This window comes from Furipterus horrens, unplaced genomic scaffold (assembly GCF_987537825.1).
Source record: "Furipterus horrens unplaced genomic scaffold, mFurHor1.1.pri manual_scaffold_17, whole genome shotgun sequence".
Lineage (NCBI taxonomy): Eukaryota > Metazoa > Chordata > Mammalia > Chiroptera > Furipteridae > Furipterus > Furipterus horrens.
Window position 1 is genome coordinate 118,385,155 of NW_028327187.1, and position 26,027 is coordinate 118,411,181.

The window sequence follows — 26,027 nt, forward strand, 5'->3', positions numbered from 1 at the left end:
CAAGGCCCGTGCGCAGCCTGCCTGGAGGCCGCACTGGAGACCGCCCAGCCCGGACCTGCCTTCCGCGATCTTGTTAACGCGGGGCAAACAAAGGAAAGAAGAGCGCACGCACGCGCGCGCGCACGGGTGGCTGCGGGAGTGGATGAGGGAGTGAGGGACCGCAGGGATGAAGAGGTGACTAGAATACACGCTGAACGCAGACACGAAGGAGCGCATCTGGGGTCCCATGCGAGAGCCAGCTGAGCGCAGGAAGGAGCCCACGAGCGGAGCGTTCCTGCGTGCGCCGCGCGGAGAGGGAAGGAGTGGCTTGGACGCACGAGTGCGTGCGCTCAGGCGTCAGTGAGCTGGGTGAATTAATGAATGACTGAGTGCTGGCTGGTGTGCCTGCGAAAATGGATTCAGATGAACATCAGTCTCCACCCCCCCCCCCCCCAGGCCTTTTGCATTCACGTTCCTTCTGACTTTGCAAAGCCCCAGAGCTGGAGATGAGGCCCTATCAGGGCCCCTTGGGTGAAAATGCATGTAGATGAGGGCCACCGTGACCAAGCCAGCAGGCGACTGTCTGGAAGGCGCGCAGGCCCCGCCATTGCTGGGGATGGATGCGCCCTGGGGTGGAAGCCCTGAGGGCTGTCCTGAGGGGCGCAGCCTGCTCCACGGACAAACGCCAGGCCAGACTTGGGCAGACCAGGAAGGTCCGCAGCTCAGCTGCGGTTCTGGGTCGCCCCTGTGTGAAACCTCTGGCTGCAGCGTCTGTACGCTTAAGTGTGCAGGTGGACCAGGAGGATAGGGAAGGTGGGTACCCAGGGGTGCGGCCCTGGAGGGCCATGCACCTGAGACGCTCACCTCGAAGGGACAGAAGGAAGCTCCAGGGTCGGAGTTCACAGGCCCGCCCTGCTGCAGACACAGGGGCCGCAGAGAGGGCGGAGAAGGAAACAGGAGACCTGGACCTCCCCAGGGAGGGGGCAGGGGAAGGAAGCAATTACTCAGGACCTCTGAGGGCTCTGGGGAGCTATGCGGTCAGACCAGCTGTCATTGTCCTGCAGGCTCCAGGGGACAAACGGCAGGGTCTTGATATTCCTGCTCTGCAGGACTGAAGGTCTGGACGTCCTGCCTTGCAGGTGTCCCTGGGCGAGGGACAGGGGAGAGCCTGTCCCCAATAAACCAGCCAGCTGCCCCAGCAGGGTCAGCCTGGGTCACTGCTAGACCATCCAGGCAAACAACCAGCATCGTTTTAAAGGACAAGCCAGGTCTTTGTATTATTATGCAAATGAATTTCACACACACAGACACACACTCCCGGACCTCTGACACTTGGGGACAGCCCCCTCAGGGTTCCGCACCTCACACTTTGAGAACGCATTCACCCGAGGCTCAGACCGGAGAGCTCTGAGGTTTTATCTTATTTTTATTTTGGTTTGAAAGATGAACATTCGAATACAGACCTTCACTGACGATGCAAAAAAAAAAAAAAGGAAATGAAAACTTGTTTAATGTCACATTTTCAGAAAAGTCAACAATCGCAGGAAGAATGCGCCACGCAGACAGCAGTTTTAACAGGGGTGTCAAGCGGTCCCCACGCCATGAGTCATGGGTGGGGTGAAGCCGAAACGTGGCCATCACGCATTAGACAGCGATGTTTGTCCGGCTGCCTGAGAAGACAGTACACAGAGAGATGATACATAGATGATGGACAGACAGATGATGCGGAACGGGCAAATGGATTGATAATGGTGGGATGGACGAGCCGATGAGGACGTGTGACCGGTGACGCAGATACGGAGAAAGAGATAAAGACGCAGGATAACAACGGTCTTGCGCTGGGTCAGCGTGTCTCCGCCGCAGACGCTGACATCGGGGTGGTGACTCAGACGTGGGGTGTCCTGGGGACTGCAGGACCTCTCTCCCAGTGGTGACAACCATAAATATCTGCAGACGTTGCCCAGTGGCCTCTGGGGACAGTCATGCTGGATTGAGAAACCGTCCTGTAGCAAGAGAGAACCTGGGTAGGAGTCAGTGGGGGGGCTGCCCCCAGGGGAGATGCAAAGAAAGACATGGGAGGGTTCCACCTGCCCGACCCCCATGGCTTCTTCAAGCTGGGTCTCAGGGACGTCTGCCTGGTGACATCCAGCAAACACAGTCGGGGCTGCGTTCTCACGCTGGAGTCTCTCCTGTGACGGGCCCCTTTGCTGGTTACCCGGGCAGAGGGCCACCTCCCACCTCCCTCTAGCCAGCTCCCTCTGCGCCACTTGGCTGACACAGCTCTCTCTCCAGGCTGAGTGGGAGCCTGGGGATCATTTGGGGGGTTATCAGCTGGGAGGGCGGAGGGGGAGAAATGGGGACATGGTGCAGGGACGAAGAAGCATAATTGGTAGGAACAAAACAGACGGGGAAGGTAAGAATAATATAGGAAAGGGTGAAGCCACAGAATTTATATGCACGACCCATGGACATGAACTCAGGGGGGTGGGATTGCTGGAGGGAAGGGGTTACTGGGCAGAAGGGAGAAAGGGAAAAGAAATCGGGACTACTGTAACAACATAATAAAATATACTTTTTTAAAAAGCAGCAGCAGAAGAAGACATCGAAGAAGAAATAATCCCAGTTTGGCCTCTGGACGTCGGGAGGTGGTGCTGTGATGGCCGGAGCCACAGCAGCCGTTCCGTCACCGCGAGTGACACGCATCAACGCGCTGGGAGGGGCAGGATCCCGAGATCCCAAGAACCCGGCCACGGGAGGACACCTCTGAACCCTTAAATTACCTCACGCCCGGGACCCCAACCCCCAGTAGGTCTTCTTATGTGACCCGTGGGCCGTGTTCACATCACTCACACCCCAGCTCCACCCATGATGCGTGACGGGCCGTTCCAAGCCATCTCTTCACGATTTTTAGTTGGTTTTTATTTTTTTTACTGTAAATTACTTTATAAAAGGCACCTCAGAGATACGCGCGTCACGAAATCTGTAAGAGCTGTGGCGATTTCCCAGTTCCGCTCCACCGGTCGCCTTTCAGTATCAGCGTACAGAGATGTGTAACAATGCCGGCTGTTTCTTATTTTATTTTATTTTTTTATTGAATTTATGGGGGTGACCTTGGTTAATGTAATTACATGGGCTGAAGCTGTACGGTTGTCTGACACACCCCTGTACACCGCATTGTGGGCTCCCCATCCAACGCAAGACCCCTTCTCTCTCCATTTATCCCGCCCTCTACCCTGTTCTCCCTCAGTCGCGAGTTTTAACGTCTTTTTTCAAAGACCTTCTGCTTCGAATTCTTTCTTTGGAGACCGAGCCCCCGGCCCGTAATGGAAGGCTGCCCCTTTGGGGTGTTTAAGCGTTTTCTTTATGAGTTGCACGTTGCCAGGATGGTGCTCCTCTTGCTTCTCAAGTTCATGGCCAAGTCTAAAAGTCCATACACATTCCTCTTCGCTGAATGAAACTGTAGCCATATACCCAAATCCCCCCTCTTCCTCTCCCCTAAAGTATCACGAAAACACAAGCAGACAGCTGATAGAATCTGTGGATGTCTAAGGACAAAAGGTTTCCTACGCGAGGACCAAGAAAAAGTAGGAGCAAAGCAAAGGCCCACGGTCGCTTCAGCACCTGCGACCTCCCGAGGACGAAGGACGAGAAATAACACAAAACGGCTCAGCACCTGCGCAGCGCTATTTCTGCCCCACAGGTTCCAACAAGGTATTGAAACCGTCAGCTTTCCCAGGAGAAGGTACCCCAAGACCGATTCTCTGACGCAGTTTTCCCAGGAGCAACTTGCAGTTGAGACCCCCCCGCCCCCCCGTCCAGGCTTCCTTTCTGCAGGCAATGCCAAGTTTGTGTGCAAGGTGGCAGGAGGTGGACAGGTGAGCGGGAGGTGGACAGGTGAGTGGGGGGTGCACAGGTGAGCGGGAGGTGGACAGGTGAGCGGGAGGCGGGCAGGTGAGCGGGAGGTGGACAGGTGTGTGGGAGGTGAGCAGGTGAGCGGGAGGTGGGCAGGTGAGCGGCAGGTGGACAGGTGAGTGGGAGGTGAGCAGGTGTATGGGAGGTGGGCAGGTGAGCGGGAGGTGGACAGGTGAGTTGGGGGGTGGACAGGTGAGCGGGAGGTGGGCAGGTGAGTGGGGGGTGGACAGGTGAGCAGGAGGTGGACAGGTGAGTGGGGGGTGGACAGATGAGCAGGAGGTGGACAGGTGAGCGGGAGGTGGACAGGTGAGCGGGAGGTGGACAGGTGAGCGGGGGGTGGGCAGGTGAGCGGGACGTGGACAGGTGAGTGGGGGGTGGACAGGTGAGCGGGGGGTGGACAAGTGAGTGGGGGGTGGACAGGTGTGTGGGAGGTGGGCAGGTGAGCGGGAGGTGGGCAGGTGAGCAGGAGGTGGGCAGGTGAGCAGGAGGTGGGCAGGTGAGCGGCAGGCGGACAGGTGAGTGGGAGGTGAGCAGGTGAGCGGCTTCTGCCCCCCAACCCTGGGCCATCACCCCCCCCCCCACCTGCAACCAGAGCGCTAGGACATCACCTCTCCCTGAGGGACGGAGCATCAGTCGAATTCTTGACCTTACCTGCCGGAAACCCCTTTTCTCCCAGAAGCTGAGCACCCACAACGCTGCCCAAGACCCCTGGCCCCTTTGCTGACGTCATGTCTGGTGACAGTGCCCAGAGGCTCCGACACCAGGCGGGGTTGTATCGCACACGGAGGTGGTGCCAGAGCGCAGAGCGGAGACCCAACCGTCCGCGTCCAAGGAAACAAAGCCACCAGCACCGCGGGCACCTCTAGGGAACCGGGTGTCCAAGCTGGTGGTCTGTAGAAACAGTGCACCCCCTTCAGCGCGTGGGGGGCTCTGCTCAGCAGCTCGTCTGGGTCCCACGGGAGAGGAGACCCTTTCGGGGAGGTGAACCAAGGGAAGAAGGAAGGAGACTTTCCACAGGAGCGATGACGGGGCTGGCAGGCCTCACACATTCTCGGGTTCTGCAGGGCGAGAGGGCAAGACGAGGGTCACCGCTGAGGAAGAAACCCCGTCCCCAGCCTGGTCTCCCTTTCAGAGGGTTTGCTATTGGTGGAGGGGTTTCCAACGCCCTGAAAGAAGCCAGGCACGGTCTGGCGACCTTGCCCGAAAGTAAATATTCACAGAAGCGCCTAATTGCGGAGGCAGGACCACGTGTATTTGCATGACCTCCTATTGCGGATCCGTGGGCACCTTCTGCTTGTAGTAAAACTTTATTTACATAAAATAAAGCCTGCGCCATGAAGCTGGCCGATGTTATGAACAGCAGTACATGGACGTTGCGTGAAATTCTCTCTCCCTCAACGACGGAGTTGGTGGGGTTGCTGTTTGCTTTATGTATCGGGGACAGCGAAAGCGCCCTCTCCCCGTCTGTGTCAGTGCTAGCATCCCGGGGTCCCCGAGGGCTGGCAGCTCACCCTGGCAGATGCAACCGAAATGGACCTGCACTGCTCTGTCCCGCTGAGGGACGCTGCCCAGTCACTCAGCTTCTTTTTACCCAATTCTGCATAGCGCGCCCCCTCAACCCCCACTCTCGGGGGGTGGGGCAGAGACCAAGCCCCACCGACCCCCACCCCCCGCCAGGGTGGGTCAGTACCTCCCAGCCACCAGCAGAGGGAAACCACAGGCAGGTTTCAGAGGCCTCAAGTGAAAATTTGTGTGATAAAACATCCCTCCCTTAGAGAGCTCTTCAGAGAAGTGAACCCGGGGGGATTCTCCAAACTGGGGAGCCTGGACCGGGAGTTAAACCGGAAGGCACCCCCTCACTCATTTCCTGGGTCTGTGCACAGCATCTGAATCCGGCAGGACGCGTCAGAGTGACAGCCCTCCAGAGTTTTCTTTGGGGACACAGGTACCCACCTGTCAGGCGTGACTCCAATATTTTTTCAGAGTCCCCTGGGCTTACAATGTCACAGGTCACCAAAACAGAAGTGCATCAGACTCCCTGAAGCCCCTCCACAGGCCCCCCACCCCGACGCTCATCAGGAGCCAGTTTAGGTTCGTGTATCGAGGTTCTTGGGCAGTTGGACCCCATCTTGCAGATCGCAAAACGGCTTGAACCAGGAATAGAAGATGGAGCATCTTCTCTGAAAACACGCGCGTCGGTTTCTCCCGCGTGGCCGAGCGATCACGACCTGGAATCATTACACCCGGCAAGAGGGTCCCGCGGGGACTGGAGCAGGAACATCACGGCTCCCAAAAGGCGCCGGAAAGGGTGGTTCCCCGGCTCTGCGCGCGGGAAAGGGAAGGGAAGGGAGCGCCGTTTACCGTGCGTCCTAAAGCAGCCTCTCCTCCTGTTGCGCTGGAAGTAGGTCGCCGCTGCCCCCACCAGCGTCACCACCACCACGGACACGATGGGGGACACGATCCTCGCCACCGTGTTGCCTGCAGGGATCGAGAAAAGCGAGGCGCTCGGGGACGCGGACGCAGCCGGCGGGGGCGCCCGTTCCCTTCCAGGAACATCGCGGGCACAGCTACTATCCTCCTGCGCGCACAGCCGCGCGCGCCGGAAACGCAGCCCATGGGAGCGGGATGCGTGCACCCCGAGCGGAGCTGATTCACTGAGGCTGACCCACCCAGGGGCCCCAAGGCTGTGGACAGAAGACGCACTTAATATGCTTTTTTATTAAAAAATTGTTTAGCCCTGGCTGGTGTGGCTCAGCGGACTGAGTGCCGGCCTGCGAACCAAAGGGTCGCCGGTTCGATTCCCAGTCAGGGCACAGGCCTGGGCTGCGGGCCAGGTCCCCAGTTGGGGGCGCACAAGAGGCAACCACACAGTGATGTTTCTCTCCCTCTCTTTCTCCCTCCCTTCCCCTCTCTCTACAAATAAATAAATAAAATCTGTAAACACAACGTGCCACCCGGTAGTGGGCAGCCGGCCCTGCCCCCAGAGCCTGCCGCGTGGCCGGTCACAGGCGCACACCAGACACGGACGCCTTTGAAGCAAGTCTCATGCAAAGCTTGGGGTTCCTGCGTAGACAGCCAAGGTGGGGGGCCTTGGAGAGACGGCCAACACTGCCCCACAGTGGAAATCACTGTCTCCTTCATTAAAAGAACAAACAAACTATAAATAAAGATGCTTTGCAACGGAGCTGGAGCTGCCAGCCGGGGGGAACTGCGTGGCCTGTCCGGTGCGTCAAACTTGTGGGTGTTAAAACAGGACAAAGGGACCTCCGCCCGGGGCCGAAAGCTGCCCTGGGGCCCAAAGACCTGCCGGCCCAGGTGATGAGAAAGCAGACGTGGTGACGACCAGACAGAGAAGCCCAGGACTGAGCAGGACACACGTGGTTTAGAACCAGCGTCACGACATCCTGGTATCTGTGCCCACAGCTCCACCTTCCTGCTGCGGGGGTGACGGTCCCTTCCCTTCCTCGTAAACGCCACCCTGTGTGTCCTCATGGGACCCTGTTTTCCCCCAGCAGCTCTTCTTATTGATCTCAGTAAGCACTGATGGCTTCTCCCTTTGAAAGCCTTTGATTGTTTGGTGAACAACTCCTGCATAGCCTCGCATGTCTCAAGCACCTGGCCTGTCACAGGGGTGGGCACATGGCCACTCCAAGAATGAGGCTCTTACTGTGCAGCGTCCCCCGCCCTGCGTCCACACCCTCTGCAATGTGACTTTGTCGCACTGCCCCATCGGAACATGGACGACAGCCAGGGAAATACGCAGCAATACAGGCGGGCTGGTTCCAAGCCCGGACGTGCTTCCCTGTCTTCTGAACAAGCCTGGCCTGGCCGCTCGGAAGGCGTGGGCTGATTTTAGCCCAGCGGCCCACCCCTGCCATCCTGGTCCTAACAAACGCTTGTGTTTTCAGCCACCGCATTGTGGGGTCTTTTGTTACGCGGCAGAGCTAACTGATACACCTGTGCTCTCTGCTGCCCTCTACAGATCCATCACATCAATACTATCACCAAATAACCCTCCAAGCCGACCTCTTCTCTCCACCTCTGCTGCCTATAATGTAGGTCACCAGCACCTCCAGTCTGGGAACTAAGTGGGTCTTATGATCGGTGTCCCCGAGGATCAGGCGGCCCCGTGTGACCTAGACTTCCCCTAGGGGCCGGCTCTATCCTGTCTGTGCACCTGGCCATTCTCAAACGCCATCTGTCCAACACTCTCCACAGCTTGGCCACACAAATCTGTGGTGTTCCAGGCTGTGCCCCAGCTGACCGCGCTCACCATCATCCCTAACACCTCCCTGCCCTGGCCTGGCCGCCTGCCCCTCATCCCTTAGACCACAGCTCAGGTCTAGTTCCTCCCAAGAGCTCCTACCCACCCCGTCCCGGCCTGGTCTAGGATGGGGCCCCATGTGACTCATCAAACTATGTGTCCGACTTGGATTTTTGTCTCACGTGTGATGCCTCCTCCTTCTACCTTAGGGACCACCTGCGAACACCAAACACGCAACCAACAGGAATCCAGAGACTTTGCACAAATATCCGCCTTGGCCCCTTCACTCCCTGTTCTCCGTTAAGACTGGCACGTCACAGTCACCCCTCCGCGAGTGGGCGGGCAGCTTTCTCCTCATCTTTGACACAAATGTGACATTGCTAAGGGGCTCGACCCATCTCCCAGCTCCCCAGGACAGAAGTCCCCTTGTGACCTCAGTCCCTTCATGCTGGGGCCTGCCACGGGCTGGCTGTGCACTTCGGGGGTTCTGCTAGGGCTGCATGGCCGTCACACCCCGAGAAGCCCATCTCGGCTCCGCTTCTCTGAGTGCACAGCCCGGATCCCACCCTGAAGGGTGGATGCGTTTTCCCAGGAGCCTCCTCGCAGAGAAACCCAGCCGGGGCCGCGGGAACGCCGCCGGCTGGGACAGGGACGCCAGCGTGCACGGGGGTGGCCCGCCGCACGCCCTCCCCGACGCCCAGGACGGGCGCGCCGGTTCTCACCTTGTGGGTTGCCGTAAGTGCTGTGGCCGTCTCCACCTGTGACAGGAAGAGCACAGGGTCACGGGGGCGTTCCGCCGCGCTCACGGGGCCCTGCGTTGCCGCACCAGCGGGACACCGGCCAGGGCGCAGCCGCGAGCAAGAAGACACGAATGAATGTCCTTCCGCAGCCCCCGTCCCGTGGGAAAGGGGACACACGGTTAAGATGTGGGGGTGCAGGGCGCAATGCAGCAGGCCCGGTGAGGATGAGGCGGGGCAGGAGGGGGCCCGGAGGACAGCTCTCCTTTCCGGGGTCGGGGACATGCACACACATGGACGTGCACATGCAGACATCCATGCGTGCAAGTGTGAACACACATGCATGACCCCTGTGTGGGCAGCACATGTGAACACACATGCATCCATGTGCATGTGAATGCAAATGCCACGTGCGTGTGTGCACATGCACAAAACACGCAGACATGTATGCAGGCATGTGTTCGTGTGCACTTGTACACAATACACAGGCTCTCAATCTTCACGCAGCCCCAAGCACATGCATGAACACATGCACGCCTGTGGAACACATGTGCACAGGGGGTCCATAGCTGCACTCGTGCACGTGGGCACACGGGTATACATACATACACATATGTGCATGCATACACACAATAACAGCTGTCAGCAGGCTTCAATCCCTTCAGGAAACTATGGCCTCATCCCATGCAAAACATCGTGGCCAGCTCCGGGGACCGACGGGGACACGCATGACAGGCCCCGGCGGTGAGTTAGGTCCATGCGGGAGACCCAGCGTGCGCCCAGGCAAGACAGCTCCTCCCCACACCGCTCGAAAGAACTAATCCCGTTACCAGAATTATATCCATGGGAGTTGGGTCCGTAGCGCCCCCCTCCTCCTGCGGGACAGAGAGATGGCGTGACGGGGAAGACCAGGCCCGGGACGGCAGCCCCCGGGAGACAGCCAGACGGCCGCCCTCACGCCCCGGAGAGAGGCCACGGGAGGGCCCGCCCTGCGCACCCCTGGGTCTCAGACTCCAGCCCCCAGGACGGGAGACAGCGGTGTCTGGTGTTTCAGCCGTCCGGGGTGGGGTCCTTTTCTTTGTCAGCCAGGGTCCCTAACACGGCTCCTATCACACCAGCTGCTCAGAAAACGAGTGACCCATTCCCTGACATCACCCGGCAGGAGGACAGACTTGGGGCGCGCCCTCCCGGGCCGGTCAGCCTTGGCGCCTGGCCAGCTTCCTGCCAGGGAGGGAACATGCCTGGCACATTTGGCCGCCTGCCGGCAGCAGCTGGGTGGCTCTCGGTCGTCCGTGAGAAGCAGACTGATGGGTGACTCCCAGGCGCGCCCAGCCCAGCTCGGGGCCAGAGCACAGCCCCCAGGGTCTCAGGGTCCCCTGGAACTTTGCTCCGTGTGGGAGCCGGTCTCCAAGAAATAGTGCCGTGTGAGCAGACACCTGACCCCTTTTCTGGGAAAACGCACAGGGACGGAGCCCTTGGGAGCCTGGCGGGGGTGACCCGCTTCTCCCTGATTGAAGAATGCTCTCTCTCTGCCCCGTCCACCTGGATACGGGGGGGGGGGGGGCGGCCCCCTGCGCTGGTGCAGGGGGAGCTGAGGGACGGTCAGCATCGGCCAAAAAAGAAGGCTCAGGAGACGCACCCAGCAGAGCCGGCGCCGGAGGGACGGAGGGGACCCCGAGTGGGAGGCCTGCAGGGGACCTCCCTGCCCACCGCCCACCGAGGCCTCGGGGCCGGGCGTACCTACCGTACGAGCCTCCGTAGCCGTCATGACTGGGGTGGTAGCCACCGCCGCCGCCGCCGCCACCTGCAGAGAGAAGAAGGGGCTGAGGAACGCTCAGGAGGTGTCATCGGTAACGACACCAAAGTCACGTCTCAGGGTCCCCCAGAGAGAGCCCCGCGCACAGGGCGGCCGGGAGCAGGGACCATTGCGGAGCCGTGCGGGTGCGTGTGTGTGTGTGTAGCTATACATGTATATAGGCACATGACATATATAAAAGAATATATTAATATAAACATATCATTAACATGCATATATAAAGTGATAACCGCACACATAAGTATATATGAATATATAGATACATGAATATATATCCATATTATATGTACGCATGCATGGAACTTACATGAACATCTGTATACTATATGCATACATGCATGTGACTTACATGTTTTATATACTACGTGTGTTGTGTGTACATATGTAAGGTGGATGCATGTGTGTGTGTATCAACAGAGATACGTACGCATATCAGGATTTTATAAAGGTGTACATGTGTAAATACAGGTACGGAGAGAACAGATCTCCAATGTTGGCCCCACGCAGAACAGCGGGTGTTCTGTGAGGCGGTGGAGGTGTTATCTGGCCCGGGATGGGGGGCCAGGCCCCGGTCTCCCATAGAAGCCGCATATACCTGCCGGGGGCCGGGGCCTGGGTGGGTAGCGGCCATCGTCCCCGTCATTGAAGTAACCTGAGGGAGAAAAGATGGAGCGATTCCCAAAATGCTCACCAGACAGCCCCCCCAGATCCCAGGTTCATGGGAGGGTCTGCCAGGTCGGTGACGGGACCCACGTCCCCAGCTGGCAGGTCCTGCGCCGAGGCCTGCAGACGGGGCAGACGAATGTCCACGCCATGCAGCTGGACATCACGGGGTCCTTGGCACCCTTGGACTCTGAGGTCCAACCGACATCCTGAGAGCATCGGGGACCCCCTGGGGCGGAAGCAGGCAGGTGTGACAGCCAGCAGCTCCCGCGGACACCCCTTTGCCTGCGCCATACAGTGACCGTGACTCTGGCGTGTTTAAGAGGGCTGCTCTTACTTGTGGGGGTTCACCCACGTCTGAGGACAAAGGCTGCGGGGGCTGGGGCCGCGGGCCCCCCAAGAGCTCCTGGCAGAGATGCAAACCTGCAGAGAACCCGGGGTGAACGGACAGGGTACCGTGCTCAGAGAAACGCGTTGGGCAGAGAAAGACACGCACCGTGGGGTTTGACCCACATGGGGAATCTTAAAGGATAAAAGAAACAAACCCACCCAAAACAAGAAGAGAGTCATAGACGGGGCGTTGCCGCCGAGGACGGGGTGCGTGGTGGGGGGCCGGGTGGAACAGGTGAAGGGACAGAGAAGAACCGGTTGTAATTAGGGAATTGTCACCGGATGGGAAGTCCCGCCCAGGGGAGAGCGTCAACATTGCCATCCGTATGAACGGTGCCGGGGAAATATCGGGGGGCCACTTTGTAGAGTCTATCATTGTCTAACCAGGGTGCCGTGCCCCTGACCCTAACATAATATTAAATATCAACAATAATTTTTTAAAAAACTAAACGCAACAGAATACTCCGACATACAAGGAAAGACAAAGACAGAGTCGCCTTCCTCCGTAAGAACACACAGCATCTTTGGACCACGGCTCATGTCTTCAGCCCGTTCATTCACCACAAAGACAAGGAGATGTTCTGGGTGCACCCCCGGGTCGGGGGTGTGCGAAGGGGTCGGACCCCTGGCAGAAGAACGGCTGAGTATTTCGAAGCGACAGCCGTTTCCCCGTCCAGGATAGAACCCCCAGAGGACAGGTTGTACCCCGCGCTTCTAAAAAAAGGCACCCGCGGGAGTCGGGGCGCTTACCTCCGTGGTCGGGGTAGGCGGGCTGTGGGCGAGGGGGCGGCGGCTTCGGCCGCGGGTAAATATCTGTTGGAAAACGCCAAGGTGAGCTCAGGAAATGAATAACACCGTTCAACAGTGAGCTTCTTACACAATACAACGGGGGGACCCCCCAAAAGCCCTAGAAGCATCTTCTGGAGGGCGGACCCCTGGTGGTCCCGGCTTCCCCGGCCGGGTGAGTGTCCTAGGAGCCCCCCTGCATCCGTGCACCCGCGGGCGTCGCGGTGAGAGCCTGGGAATGGTTTCCACATGCGCCCCTGCCCGCACGGCACAGAGCGCTCGGCAACGTGGGACCCCAGGGCGGTCTTCACCCAAACGGAGCCCGTCTGGTCTCCTGCGTCTCCGGGAACATCCCTGACACACACGTCTTGGCACTAACAAAATAATCGCTCTTTTTCCAGAAGCCCTCCGAGCTCAGGCAGCGCAGCTGGGGGAGACCACTAACCCCTCCTGGTTCCCGTGATGCCGTCAGCTGTTAGCTCTGCTGTGCCCGCCTGTGTCTGTCACGTCAGCTTTTCTCCAACCCCAGAGGCTCCCGCCTGCCTCGCCGACCCCCCACGGAAGGACGACAGGGTGAGCGGACGGTCCCTTCCTGAATCCCGCTCGTGTTGGCTGCTGTTTTGCAACTGGGTGGCAGCGCCCGCGAACGTCAGTCCTTGCGGTGAGGGGTGGACCCCTCCCGGGAGGAGGTGAGCTTACCCATCCAAAGACCCCCACCCCGAGCTGGCAGGAAGCTTCGAGAAGGAAGCCCTCCACATAGTCAGCTGCGCGCAGCTCTGCCCGGTGACGTTTTCCATTTTTAGGGCCGGCGCACGGCTGTAAAATTGATGGACCTGAAGGGCAGCACCGCTCCCCTCGTATTTAGTTTTACCCCAAAGACTCCACGGGAGCTGCGTCTGCCAACGTTCGGAAACAAGGCAGAAGCAGGGGAGCGAGGATATACATTAAAGCGCACAGTGGAGGTGAGCGCTCTTGAACGAAAAAGCCTCTTTCTCGGGTCTGTTCACAGAAGCTACAAAAATAAATCAATGCATCCTGCAGCGTCCTGAGAAGTCTATTCCGATAACACACGGTGTCCCCTGAGGACCCCGCACTGTCCCGCTATCAGAGCCACAGAGGGAAATAAAGTGATGGGGGTCCCCCCGCCCTCCCCGCTCCCCCAGGTCAAGAGGGGACCTCCCGGCCGGCAGGGGCAGGTCCCGGGCGGACGTGATTGTGGACATGATTTCGGGCGCAGGCCCAGCAGAAGCGCTAGGAAATGAAAGGCCACGGTCCCCACGCCCGCGCTGACATGAACGGGAACGGGAACCCCGAGTACCCTTACCTCCACTGTTCTCGGGCCTTCCCGGCGCTGGGGGGTTCGGGGGCTTGGGCTTCGGGTACACGTCTGCAGGGCAGAAAACGGGTGTTTGCAGCAGAGGCCAGAGGCCCCCTCCCGTCCGCAGCCGCCTGCGACACGGGCCCCTTGCTACCGTCCTGTTCACCTCTGCTGCTCATGGGGGGCCCGTGACCATCGCCCGGCTGAGCATCGCTGAGCTCCCGGGACATAAAGTGCCAGCGTCAAACTTAAGGAAGAAGCACACACGCACACACATGCACACATACGTGTGCACACACATACACATGTGTGCATGCACAATACACACGTGCACACATACATGCGCATCTGCTGGTGTCCCTGTGTTTCAGTTCTTTGTACCTAGGAGTAAAATGGCCCGATCCCAGAGCAACTCTGTGTGGAAACCGTTAAAGAACTTCTAGACTGTTTCCCACAGCGGGTGGCGCCAATTTGTCCAATGAGTCCACGCGCCGCCCTAGCAGGAAGGAGCTGATGTATCTCACTGTGACTGTCATGTGCCTGTCCCCAGGGACCAGGGCTCGCTTTCAACACCTACCGGCTGGCCATCATTAACCCCCCTTCACACACGTCATGGCCCCGGAAACACCCTCACTCACACGTGGCTTCCAACACCCCCGAGGGAGGGCGGAGCCCCCGGTCTGCCCCGCCCCCGCATCGCTCACCTGAGTTTGGCTTCTTGGTGGGGTCTGGGAATAAAGAGAGAAAATACACTCAATAAGCATCGAGGAAAGACTCGTCGGTCACATTTAAGAAATGAACCAGGGAAGGCACTAAAAATTACGGGATCTGAACACAAGTTCCATGTTGTGTTCAGAGGGAAACCAAGAGAACAAAGAAGAGCCGCTTTGCTGGGGCCGTGAGGGGGTGCGGGGTGGGGGCCAAGCTTCAAAGAGGGGGTCCGCTCAGTTCAGCAGGAAGTATGTTTCAGCAAAGACCGTCAGGAGGCGAGGGAGTGAGATTTCAGACACACGCTGGAGGGTCTGCTTGGCCAAGAGCATCTGGGGCCGCCGGGAGCCCGCGCGTCCGGCACGTAGGGCCGGAGGAGGCAGAATGAAACATGAATCGAGCTTGCCAGCTTCCAGAAGGATGCTCCTCTCAGTTTCTTTGGTGCGTGCGTTTTTCTTTTTCATTCAACAAACGTTGATGGGGTGCAGGTTGCCGCCCGGGAGTAAGTAAACAGAGACCCCCAGAGTCCTGCCCGTGACCGAGGGGCTTCCTGCTCCCTGCTCATGGGTGTGGACATGACTCCATGCATGGAGCATCCTGTGTCTAAGGTCTATCCGTGCGGTAGCCTGAGTCAGAGCCTCGCTCCTGTTCTGGGCTGCGTACTATTCCACGGAGCGACTGGACCACAGTTTGGTCTTTCCCTGGCGCTGCTATTAATCTGAAATCCGCTCCTCTGTGCTTACGATCAGCAAAAGCCTCAAGGAGGGAGGGAAATCGGGGAGGTGGGTGGTTTGTGCTTCTCTGTGCACCTTGTTCATCCCGGGGTCTGGTCCTCAGGCCCCTATTTCATTTCCTGTGTCCCCCACAATTATTTCTGGGTGCTCAGTGACCAGGACGGAAGTAGACAGACATGGGTATTTTTTTTTCCTTTTTAAAGCAAACCCCGTTCCTCTCTGCCCGTGGGCCTGACCCTCTCCTTCTCTCACCCAGGCAGGTCTGAACACCCCTCCCGCCGAGCTTAGAAGTCGTTTTAAAGTCCAGGCTGCACGTTAGAGCTGTGTCAAGGGGGACCGTTGAAGATTTCAGAGAGGACGCCCCCGGCCTTAACTTGCGCAAAATCTCTGGAATGAGACAGCGGACAGTGAGTCCGGCCGGCGGGGACGCAGACGCGGAGACGGAGACGGGGCGGTAACGGCTGCGAACACGTAAAGCGCAGCGGACACAGGTTCTGAGCCAGAAAAGGCCGTGGCCCCTCGCAGACCGTCCGCAAGGGAGGAAGCTGGGGCGCCTCTTCGCCTTGGTTTGCTGAGACTCCTACCGGACTTTTCACCCCCAAAACCATACGATAATAAATTTGTGTGATTTAAAAATAAATTAAAATACATTAAATATCACTTTAAAAAAAAAAAAAAAAAAGAGGGCCCGCTGGGAGGAAGGAGGTGCCGGACGGGTTGTGTCCCATCGGTTCAGCGGCCCGAGAGCCCATGTTTCAGAAAAGCAAAAGCCACCAGCGTGCGTCTGGAGCTCAGACTTGGGGAGCCCAGACTCGCAGAGCGATGGAGCTGTGTCCCACCCCAAAGGTGCCCTCAGCCCACACACGTGCACAGGAGCTGGGGACCTCGTATGAACTGCAGGGACCTCGCTGTCATGGGGTGGGCCGGGGGGGGGATTGTGAATTCCAGCCGCCACCCCACCTCAAAGCAGGTGCAGAAGCCAAGGTCCAGCAAGGTGTAAGAACTTACCCGGGTCGTCGAGAGCGTCAGCCAGGTCAAAGTCACCTTGCCCTGTGGAAGTCACAGCAAAAAGGAAGGTCAGGGTCCCTGGATCCCTCTCCAGAAGCCACTGAACCGTCCCTCGGAGCAAAGGTCGGCCCCAAGTCTCAGAGGTTGGTCAGACAAATATCGTATCTTTCCCCGTGTGTCCGGGGTCCCCTCATAGCGGACACGTCTAAGGAAAAGTGATTTTGTGACTGTCTTAAAGCAGAGGACAAAGATCCTTCTAGGACCCCAGCTGCCTCTACCTACCGAGCAAAACACGGGGGCATTTAGGCAAACCACTGTATTTTGCAAATGCTACAAGCTATACAGATGTGCCAGGTACGCTCTTGGGTGTGGGGGCCAGACAAGGGCCCCCTCAAGCCCGTCCCCCCAGTCTTCAGAGCAAGAGACACATGAAACCTATGACTGAGAAACAGCAGGGACCAAAACCCAGCTGGCAACTCAACGGCTTGGGTGAGCAGACCTGGAGGTCTGCCTGGAGGAGGTGGCAAGTGAGCTGTTGTGTAGGTGCTGGTTAACTCACCAGGAGTTTCTCACCTCGTTTTGAGCTCATGGGAAATGGGGTACGGTCAGGGCTACAGTCTGGCATATTTTCCTTTACGGCTAAGACAGAACGGATCCTCTCCAGAAGGGAGGCCTCAGACATTCCGTTTACATGTGGGTTTCTCAGTTTCTAAACATGATAAAAGGATGTCCTGCCGCGTGCAATGACAACGAGGCTGTGTATTGCCTTCGCTACCTGCTCCGCTTTGAGAAAGTGGGATGGATAAAACGTCAGGAGGGACCCCGGGAGACACTGGTCACGGGCGCAGGGTTACTTTTGGGGTGACGTGTTCTGGAATGAGGTGGTCCTGTTGGCTGCATATTACTGTCATTTACCTTAAAATGATTCACATGGTGACCTTTGTGCTTGTGGATTTTAGGTCAATTGAAAAACATAGTTTTTGATGTTTTTAGAGAGAGAGGAAGGGGAGAGAGAGAAAAAAATATCCACGTGTGGTTCCAGTTATGGATGCCTCACGGGTTGATTTTTTGTCTGTGCCCTGACCAGGGATCGAACCCGCAATCTTGGCGTATCGGGGAGACGACGCTGTAACCCACTGACCTACCCGGCCATGGCTTAAAAATGTACATTTTCAATGAGCGGAGAGTTGCAGGCTGTCCAGGCGTCTTTTCCTGCCCCTTCAAATGCCTCTTGCAACAAGTATTCTGCCCCCCTACCCCACCCCCAGCCTCTAAAATGAGAGAAACCAGGTCAGAAAACCTAGGTGATCCCAACCAGCTTGCATTTCATCTTTGGCTTCATTGGGGTACAATGCGCAGGGCACACCACCCACCCTTGCCGAGGGCACAACTCAGCGGCACGGAGCGCCTTCACCAGGGTAACTGCCGCCTCTCCCTGGTTCCAGAACATTCTCCGCAACCCCAAAGGAGGCCCGACCCCATGAGCAGTCAGCGCCTCCCTGCCCCCCAACCGCTGACGACCACGAACCCCCTCTCTGTGTCTGTGGATTTGCCTGTTTGGAACGCTTCGCATCCGTGGAATCCACGCGATGGGGCTTTGTGTGTGCGTCCACCTTGGAGCGGGTGTCCGTGAAGATTCTCCGCGTGCGCACTTCCGCCCGCGCTGCGCCAGGATGTTGGTGTCGCTAGGGCGCACCGGCCCCAGACCAGGCCCCTGCGTTTCCCGGAGCTCAAGGGCCCTCCCGCGACCTCAGTCCCAGCCCCACAGCCCAGAGGGAGGCCGCATGTGGTGGGTGAAGGCGAGAAGGTGCTCCCCTACCTCCCCACCTCCCCACCCCCAGGCGCTGTCCCCTGGAACCTGCCCTGGAGGAAGTTCTGCTGAGCTCGGCCTGGGGTCCACGCAGAGGCTGTGCCATAGGCCCTTGGACCCCTGGGTGGGCGCGTCCCCAGGCAGGAGCCTCTGAGTCAGGCCCAGCCACAGGCATGGGCGGGCCGGGGAAACTGAGGCCCACAGGCCCCCACCAAGCAGCCCCGGCGCCCAGCCTGGAGGCCTGACGCTGATACACTTACGGGCCCCATCCCAGGGAGCCGTCTCTACACTTTAGGGGTCCCAGCAGACGCCCCTCTGCTTAGCGGGGTCTCATCCGCTCCGGCCTCTGCTCGTTCGTTCCTTCCCCGCGCAGCCACCGGGCCCCTCTCCTTGCTCCCTGGGTCGCCATCGTCCAGGGTCTGGGGACAGAAGGCGCCTGGGAGGCCCGTGTTCCGGGGCCGCCCGAGGGGTGTGGCCGCCCCTCCAGGCATCCCGCCGAGCCGGCCCGACTGCGAGAATCGCATTCCGCCTTGTCCCACACACACACACCGCGAGGCTCCGGGCGTCGCCCCGAAGCGCCTGGGCCGCCTCCCTTCGCGGAGGGAGGCCCGTGCGTTTCTGGGGACGTGGGACCCCGGAACGCTCGCCCCCGCCCTCGCGCGCAGGGCCTGGCCCTCGCGTCTCTGCGAACAGCCTTCCCTCTGTGTCCCCTTATCAGCTGCCTCCTGGGGCTTGGGGGGCGCTGGGGATGCCTGGGGCTTGGGGGCGCTGGGGATGCCTGGAGGGACGTGGCAGGAGGGGAGCCACAGCTGGTGGCTGTCAGCACCGCTCTCCTCTCCAACTGCGGGCGGGCGCGCGCGCGCGCGTGACTCAGGCGGGTGGGGCGCGGGCCGATGCCAACAGCCCCCTTGCGTAACCGGGGCGACTCCCCCGTCCCGGCCGCAGGCCCCGGCATGAAGCCGCCCCGCCCGGTTCTGCAGGCGAGCGCGCCAAGCCTTTGCAGGATCCCCGCCCGCTGCAGGGGTCCCGGGCCTCCATCTTGGTGGGGGTGGGGCGCTTGCTCACGCACGAGGCGGTAGCTTTCGTGGCGCAGCTTTTTTGCGCAGAGCAAACAAACGCCGGCCGTGGAGCGTAACATCTGTTTCCCATTTGCTTTCTTTCTTTTTTTTTTTTTTTTGCTTCGCTAGCTCTTGCGGTCCGGAAACACCGGCGAGGAAGCGCTCTGCCGGTTCCTGGGTCCTGCGTTTGCAGAGCCGGTGTTCCCAATTCAACACCAAAGCGCACAAGCGATGCTTTAGGACATAATCGCGGCACACCTGTCATCTGCCAGGCGACGTGCGAGACCTTCCTCGTCACCCACTGTCTGGCTGCTGTCCCGCCAAGAATATACTGGTATCGTCCTAAGAGTATCCTAATGGGTGCCTCGGTGTGGAAAGCGGAGCTCCTACCCTGCTCAACAGAGGATTGTGATAAATGTTAAATAGGTTCATGTACATTATAATGCTCATCGGGCCCTGGCAGGTGTGGCTCAGTGGATGGAGCGCCGGACTGAGAACCAAAGGGTCACTGGTTCGATTCCCAGTCAGGGCGCGTGCCTGGCTTGCGGGCCAGGTCCCCAGCTGGGGGCGCGTGAGAGGCAACCGCCCATGGATGTTTCTCTCCCTTCCTTCCTCGGTCTCTAAAAATAAATAAATAAAATCTTTTTAAAAAATTGCTCCTCGGATTCGACAGTTACGTAAATGCCAAGGATCGTGGTAGAAAACCATTCGAGTCTCATGGCGTCCATGAAACAAACAAAGCAAAACCAACGTGGGTCTTTGTTCCCTGATGGTCTGGGTTTAAAGGGGCTGAGCTGCAGGGGAGGAGGTTGGTGTGACACTGATGACCTCTCTCGGGGTTTTTCCTCTCTCCTTTGAGAGCAAAGCACTCGCCATGATCAATACTTAGTCACCAGATGCAGAGTGACAGGCCCCTCCCACCCAGGGCTGAGTCTACCTGTGTGGCATTGATTCTCAGGTATTTCAAGTGGACTTTTCCTCCCTAAATATCTCAATAGGACCCGTGGAAATGTGGCAAAGCACAGACCAGGGGTCTTGTGGCACTAATAATAAAATAATTATTGCTGTTATTAATTATTAATATATATTGACTATTAAATAATATTTAGTTATTAAATGCCCTGGCTGGTTTAGCTCAGTGGATTGAGCGTCGGCCTGCGAGCTAAGTGTCGCTGGTTCGATCTTCCAGTCAGGGTACATCAGAGAAGGAAAACTCTGACTCCAAAAAACCTCCGCTGCCTTGCGGCATACCTCTTCAGGGAAAAGGCTAAGGGAGTAAACCCCGACAGAAAATCCGGAGCCGGAGTCCCTAAGGCGGTTTGACGTTATAGTCAACACCGGCAACTCCTGCGGCGCACCTGAAGCCAAGCTGTATTGACTCCGTCTTTCCCTTGGATCCTTCAGCTGCGAAGAGAGGGGGGGTCTGCTGCATGGGCAACAGCAGACCCTCCATATTACCCTGCCCAGGCTCTGTAGCTTCAGCGTCATCGCAAGATGTCGATTCAACACGGGAGGAGACAGATACTACCATGTCACTCCCGAGTCGGACTGCACAGCCATTCTCGGCGGTGCAAATAGACTCTTGAGAAGCTACACCATCGTCTCTCGAGACGGACGGCTGCCGACGACGAGTTATTAAAATAATCATTGTTGTTGATCATTATTCATTGCTTATTATTCATTAATAAATGATGATTTAAAAATTCTACTGTGCAAGACACATGCTTTGCATAAGGACAGATGCTCTGCATATGAGCTGCTGAGGCAGAAGGGACCCCGGAAAATGAGGTCCCTCCCAGCTCCCGGGAGGCCCTGAGTTATTGGCTCTGCTTCTGACAGAGACAGGCAGACCCAGGCCGGCGCCGAGGAAGGGGAAGAAGAAGAGGCAGGCACCATAACTGCTTAAAGCTCTCACCCCATTACTGGGCTCAACAGCAGAATCGTCACCCCCGTTCCCGCTCTCGGCCTCTGTGCCCGCACACGAGCTGCCCGGGGACGCAGACAGACCCTTAGATGCTGTCCTTCCTTCGGGAACAGCTGTCCCTTTGTGACAACGGTCTTTCGTGTTGGGTCTGCTCTTTTCTCCAGCGTTCAGCTTTGGGTCGAATGGGTCCCCTAGGAGCTTCCATCAGAAGGACCCCAGCCCGAGCCGCCGTGCGCTGCCTACATAGGGTTGCCCTTCTTTCCCCGAAAGGGCGGCTTCGTCGGAACCAAAGCTGGAGGCTCGGTTGTGGGTGACGCAGCTGCTCCGTGAGCCTCAGGCGTGCATGACCCCCTTGTCCTTGAGGAAGTCCACGGAAGGACCCAGGCGCGCCCGGGGAGCACACCGCGACCAACCCTGATGTTCCCCCTTTGACTCTGAGTCAGGAATCTAAAAAAAAAAAAAAGCGCTCAGCCAGCAGGACGCACACAACAGAGGGCAGAAGTCCTCTGCCTCCGTGAGCAGTTTCGGGGGGCAATGAACATGAGCCGGGGGACAGGAGGGGACATGGTTCCTGGGAGGCGGGGCTTGTGCGTGGTCCTCGCTGGTGGGGCCCCGCCCCGCCCACGCCCACCCCGGAGCAACCGTGTGACCAAATCCTCTCCAAGTCCTGAGTTTTCCAGGAGGTTTTCATTTCTAGGAGAACAGCCGGTGCTCTTCCACGGAGCTGGGTGCACACCGTCCACACCTCAAGGACTGAGTGACGAGGTGCCCCTCCGTGGAGCCCAGCACACACCTGGGTGCACGGACTGCCACCAGCCCCGACCTCCCTGTCGCTCACAGACGCTTGTCTTCAGCAACCTCCGGAGGGCAGGTGGGCATCGCCCCAGTTCTTGGTGCCACGGGAGACCCGTGCCCGGTGCACCCGCAGCGTCTCCAGAAAGACAAGCGTTCGCCGCAGAAGAGTAAGAAATGGTCGTGCCTCATAAGAGGCAAGACATCTGCCGTGAAACGTAGACCCGAGAAAAGTGCTGCTGAGCGTCCCACGGGGTGTCGTTGGACGCCTGTCCTGACGTTGCCTTCCGGAAGGGACCCACCACGCACAGGGATCCCTGCAGATGCAGGGGACGCCCAGACCCTGCAGTGCCCGCCCTGCCTGCACCCACGTCTGACGGCATCAAGGAGGTGTGCGCCCTTGCCTTCCCGGAGAAGAACGTGGCATGAATTTCCTGCGTCCTCCATGACAGAGTACCATGGACGGACGGGGCGGCTTAAACGCCAGACACTGCTGTCTCCTGTCCTGGGGGCTGGAGGCTGGGACCCAGGGGTGGGCAGGGCGGGCCCCTCCCCACGCCTCTCTCCTGGGCGTGTGGGAGGCCGTCTCCCTGTCTCCTCTTCTTAGAAGGACCCCCGTCCTGTGGGATCAGGGCGCCCCCGAAGTTACCTCTTTAAAGACCTGTCTCCAAATGCAGCCCCCTCCTGAGGTCCTGGGGCTTCAGAGGTCAACATAAGGGTGGAGGGAGGCTGAATGCATAGAGTCTTCCTCACTCGGCTCCCCAGGGAGAGAAGCGGGGAGCCAGGCAGGCCACCCCTGGGGCAAGGACGAAAAGGAGGGGATCTTTGAAGAGCGGCCCCTCTCTGTGAGCTGCAGGCTGCAGGCTGGGGGCTGGGCTCACCCCAACGTGGTCCCATCTGCCTGAGACCTTCAGCCTCGGTGCCTCTCAAACGCACGTGCCAATCACCCCGGAATCTGGCCACCTGCTGACCCCGGCTGAACAGGTCTGGGTGGGGCCACCTGCCTTGCTTCCCAGCTCCCAGGGGGTGTGGGTGCTGCTGGTCTGGGACCCTACTTTGGAAGTTCGTGGTGGGAACATGAATACAACCCAGTGGACCGAACCCCCCAGGATCCAGGGGGTCCTCACGCCTCAGTGACGAGGTTTGTGGTGAAGACCCCAGGCTGCTCCTCCCCACAGACAGGAGGGACAGTGGCCTTGAACCCGCCATGACGACCTCCACGAATATCCACGCGGCTGCTCCTTGGGTTCCTCCCGAACATTCCATCCAGCAACCCCAGGAAAGACGGAGAGAAGGGATTCCCAGTCCTGGCTTGAACGGTCTGCGCTCCTTTAGCGTCTCAGCCACTGCGTGTGCCCTGGGCCCGAGCCGGGAAACACGTTTGAGAAGGTGGGAAGATTCAGCCCTGGCTGGGTAGCTCAGTGCCTTGGAGCACCGTCCACACACCAAAAGGATGCAGGTTCGATCCCCGGTCACGGCACATACCCACGTGGTGGGTTTCATCCCTAGTTGGGGTGCATGCGGGAAGCAACCAACTGACGTTTGCTCTCTCTCTCTCTCTCCCCCACTTCCCTCTTTCTAAATTCAATGAACATTAAAACAGAAAGAAAGAAAGAAAAAAAAACAGCTCAGGACACCTGCCTACGCGGAAGCCTTGGTTTTTTCTGCAGCGAGGAACGTGGGAGTGGCCCACAGCTTTCTGATGACGTGCGTGGCTCGCTGAGGGAACCTGCCGTCCCGGGATGCGTCCAGGAGGGAGCACATTTTGGATCGTGGGCGTCCCCTGCCTGTGGGGTTCAGCCAGCCCGCCGGTCTCAGGGCCGCCCAGGCCGCGAGGAAGAAGCTCTGGGATGCGCTGTTCTGGGGGCTGGGGCCGCTCTGGGTGAATCCGACACCTACCTTCCTCGTTTGCGGCTCCCTCTGGGAATTGAGGGAGGAGCACTGGCCCGCAGACCACGGGGATTAGAGGAGGGTCTGCAGGAAGATCCTGGGGTCTGTCCATCACGGTCCCTATTCTCACCTCTGTCCATAAAGAGCCAGCTCCCTACCCTTCGACACGCCCCAAACAGGATGAACAGGAAATGCCACCCTCCGTGGCGAGGCCGGTGCCATCCTGCGATTCCTAACCGACGGCCCTCTCTCGAGGTCCACCCCAAAGCCTCTCCCAGGAATACAAAAGCTAAAAGAACCCCCAAAGCGTACAGAACGGCTGTGGAAGTCCCACAAAACGACATGCGTTTCCAAGCGAGGTCTCCGCCCTCCCCAGGAATCCGACATCCTGGCCTCCGGAGATAACCCGGCCCGCCAGGGCGTGTTGGCAGTTTGGGGCGTAAACAACTCCGATGCTTTCCACACACCAGCAGGACCCATGACATTAATAAAAAAAAGAACTTCAGTTTCTGAGTGGAGACTTCCTTTCCAGCAAAGTCTGCCTCGGACCGACTTGTATTTCAACTGCTTCTCTCTCTCCCTCTCTCTCTGTCTCTCTCTCTCCAAAAACCATCAGCCTAATGCGCCACATCAGCCTGAAGCCATTTAGAAATCCCAGCAGATGCTCCCTTCTGCTTCCAGGGTCTTGCACAAAAGGCCAGTTTTCCGAAGCAAGAAACCCACCCAACTCTCACCGAGAACATCACGTCTGCTGCTAAGGGGCCTGGGTCAGTCTGCCTGCACCCGCCAACGCAGGCCTCCGTGTGTGCACCTGCCCACGGCCACGGGGCCCCTGTCCCCTCCCGGCCATGGCTCCTGCCCCTTCGGGAGGAGTTTTTACATCAAAGCGGGCTCTCTGAGACCGCCAAGCGCCTCTTACCTCGGGCGTGGAGCAGAAGGCACAAGAGGGTGAGCCCGCCCAGGCCCCACTGCGTTTTCATGGCTTGCATCGGGAGGCAAGACCCTCCGGGGTCCCCGTCGCTGCCGAGGGACTTGGGAACTCGGTCCCCTCCTGCCCCTGCGGGCTGTTGTTGACTTCTGCTTTCCCGAGGAAGGAAGGAAGGGAAGCGATGTCTTCACATGGAAAATATGCGCCCAACTAGAATCCGTGGCCAACGAGACAAGGGCTGCGCCCTCAGACTGCAAAGCCCGGAGCCGGGTTCCCCACGGACAGGAGGGCGCACGCTCCGCATCCCTCCCGGAGCCTCCCTGAGCCTCGATGGCCGGCCCGGGGGAGGTGAGGCAGAAGCAGGCGTTCCCCACCCACCGATGGGCCCGCCCTGTGCTCCCTGTGGGCGTGGGAGGCGGAGCCAGACCAAAGGGGCCCCCCCTCAGCGCAGCGCACCCCGCCCACGGAGCTGCCCAGGAATCCGGCGCCCCCGCGAGGCCCGGCGTGCTTGGGTCCACGCCAGGTCATCGCACGCACCTGAGTGTCTCGGCTTCCACCCCACACAAGACATGGCTCTCGGAAACGTCACCTCCAGGCCCGGCCCCAGGAATCTGGGGAGATGTCTGCACGTTGCCAGTGGCCCAGCTCTGAGTCACACCTTCCCCCTGGCTGTGCTGCGCGCGGGGACCCCAAAGCAGGCTCCCAAAATCAGTGGCTCAGCTCCACGGAGCTGGAAACAGGCGAAGGAAATGGAGGTGACCCGGGGTTCCGACTTTGCTCAGACCGGGCTGGGGTGGCGCAGACGGACAGCGTGAAGTCCAGAGGGTGCCCCAGTGTTTGGCACCGGGACACAGTTCCGTGAATAAAGGGGCCAGCTGTCTCCTCTCGTCATGGCCACTGTCCCCAAGGAAAAGACCCAAGTCCCTTTACACGGTAACTACTCGGGGAATCCTGATTTGCGTGAAGCGCAAACGTGGCACGTGATACGAAGCTCGCTGACAGGTGCTGTGGCTTCAGGAAAGAGATTGTCGCTGTTTTGGGGGTGACATGGAAAAGTCCTAACTCCCAGGACCTCAGAATGGGACCTTATGGGCACACAGGGTCTTTGCAGGTGGGCTTGAGGGAAGGATCTGAGAGGGGCCGTCCTGGGTCAGGGGGGCCCTACATCCAGTGACGGTGACCTTAGAAGAGACAGCAGAGGAGACACAGACCCAGAGGAGAAGCCACGTGCAGACGGAGGCAGAGACGGAGGGACGCGGCCCCCCGCCCAGGGACGCCCGGAGCCCCCGGAGCTGGGAGAGGCAGGAGGG

The 26,027-nt window shown here is 58.9% G+C and overlaps 1 protein-coding gene across 1 annotated transcript; it reads right to left on the reverse strand.

The window, feature by feature from the left end:
• Positions 1–1,761: 1,761 nt before the first annotated feature.
• Positions 1,762–25,085, reverse strand: XG (Xg glycoprotein (Xg blood group)). Its single transcript, XM_090264180.1, has 13 exons — positions 24,709–25,085; positions 16,316–16,357; positions 14,570–14,593; positions 13,872–13,934; positions 12,512–12,574; positions 11,709–11,794; positions 11,458–11,656; positions 11,304–11,360; positions 10,637–10,696; positions 9,723–9,845; positions 8,878–8,913; positions 6,253–6,369; positions 1,762–1,982 (listed from the first exon to the last, which is right to left on the reverse strand). The coding sequence occupies exons 1-13, from the start codon at positions 24,776–24,778 to the stop codon at positions 1,960–1,962; spliced, it is 963 nt and encodes a 320-aa protein (XP_090120306.1). The 5' UTR covers positions 24,779–25,085; the 3' UTR covers positions 1,762–1,959.
• Positions 25,086–26,027: the final 942 nt, after the last annotated feature.

Bases quoted from the DNA above. Each gene is read 5' to 3' on its own strand.
- XG (XM_090264180.1), bottom strand. From the start codon at position 24,778: ATGCAAGCCATGAAAACGCAGTGGGGCCTGGGCGGGCTCACCCTCTTG. The intron at 14,594-16,315 runs GTAAGTTCTTAC...CTTTATTCCCAG, and splicing joins TGACGCTCTCGACGACCCGG to ACCCCACCAAGAAGCCAAAC. The intron at 12,575-13,871 runs GTAAGGGTACTC...GTTTTCCAACAG, and splicing joins AAGGCCCGAGAACAGTGGAG to ATATTTACCCGCGGCCGAAG.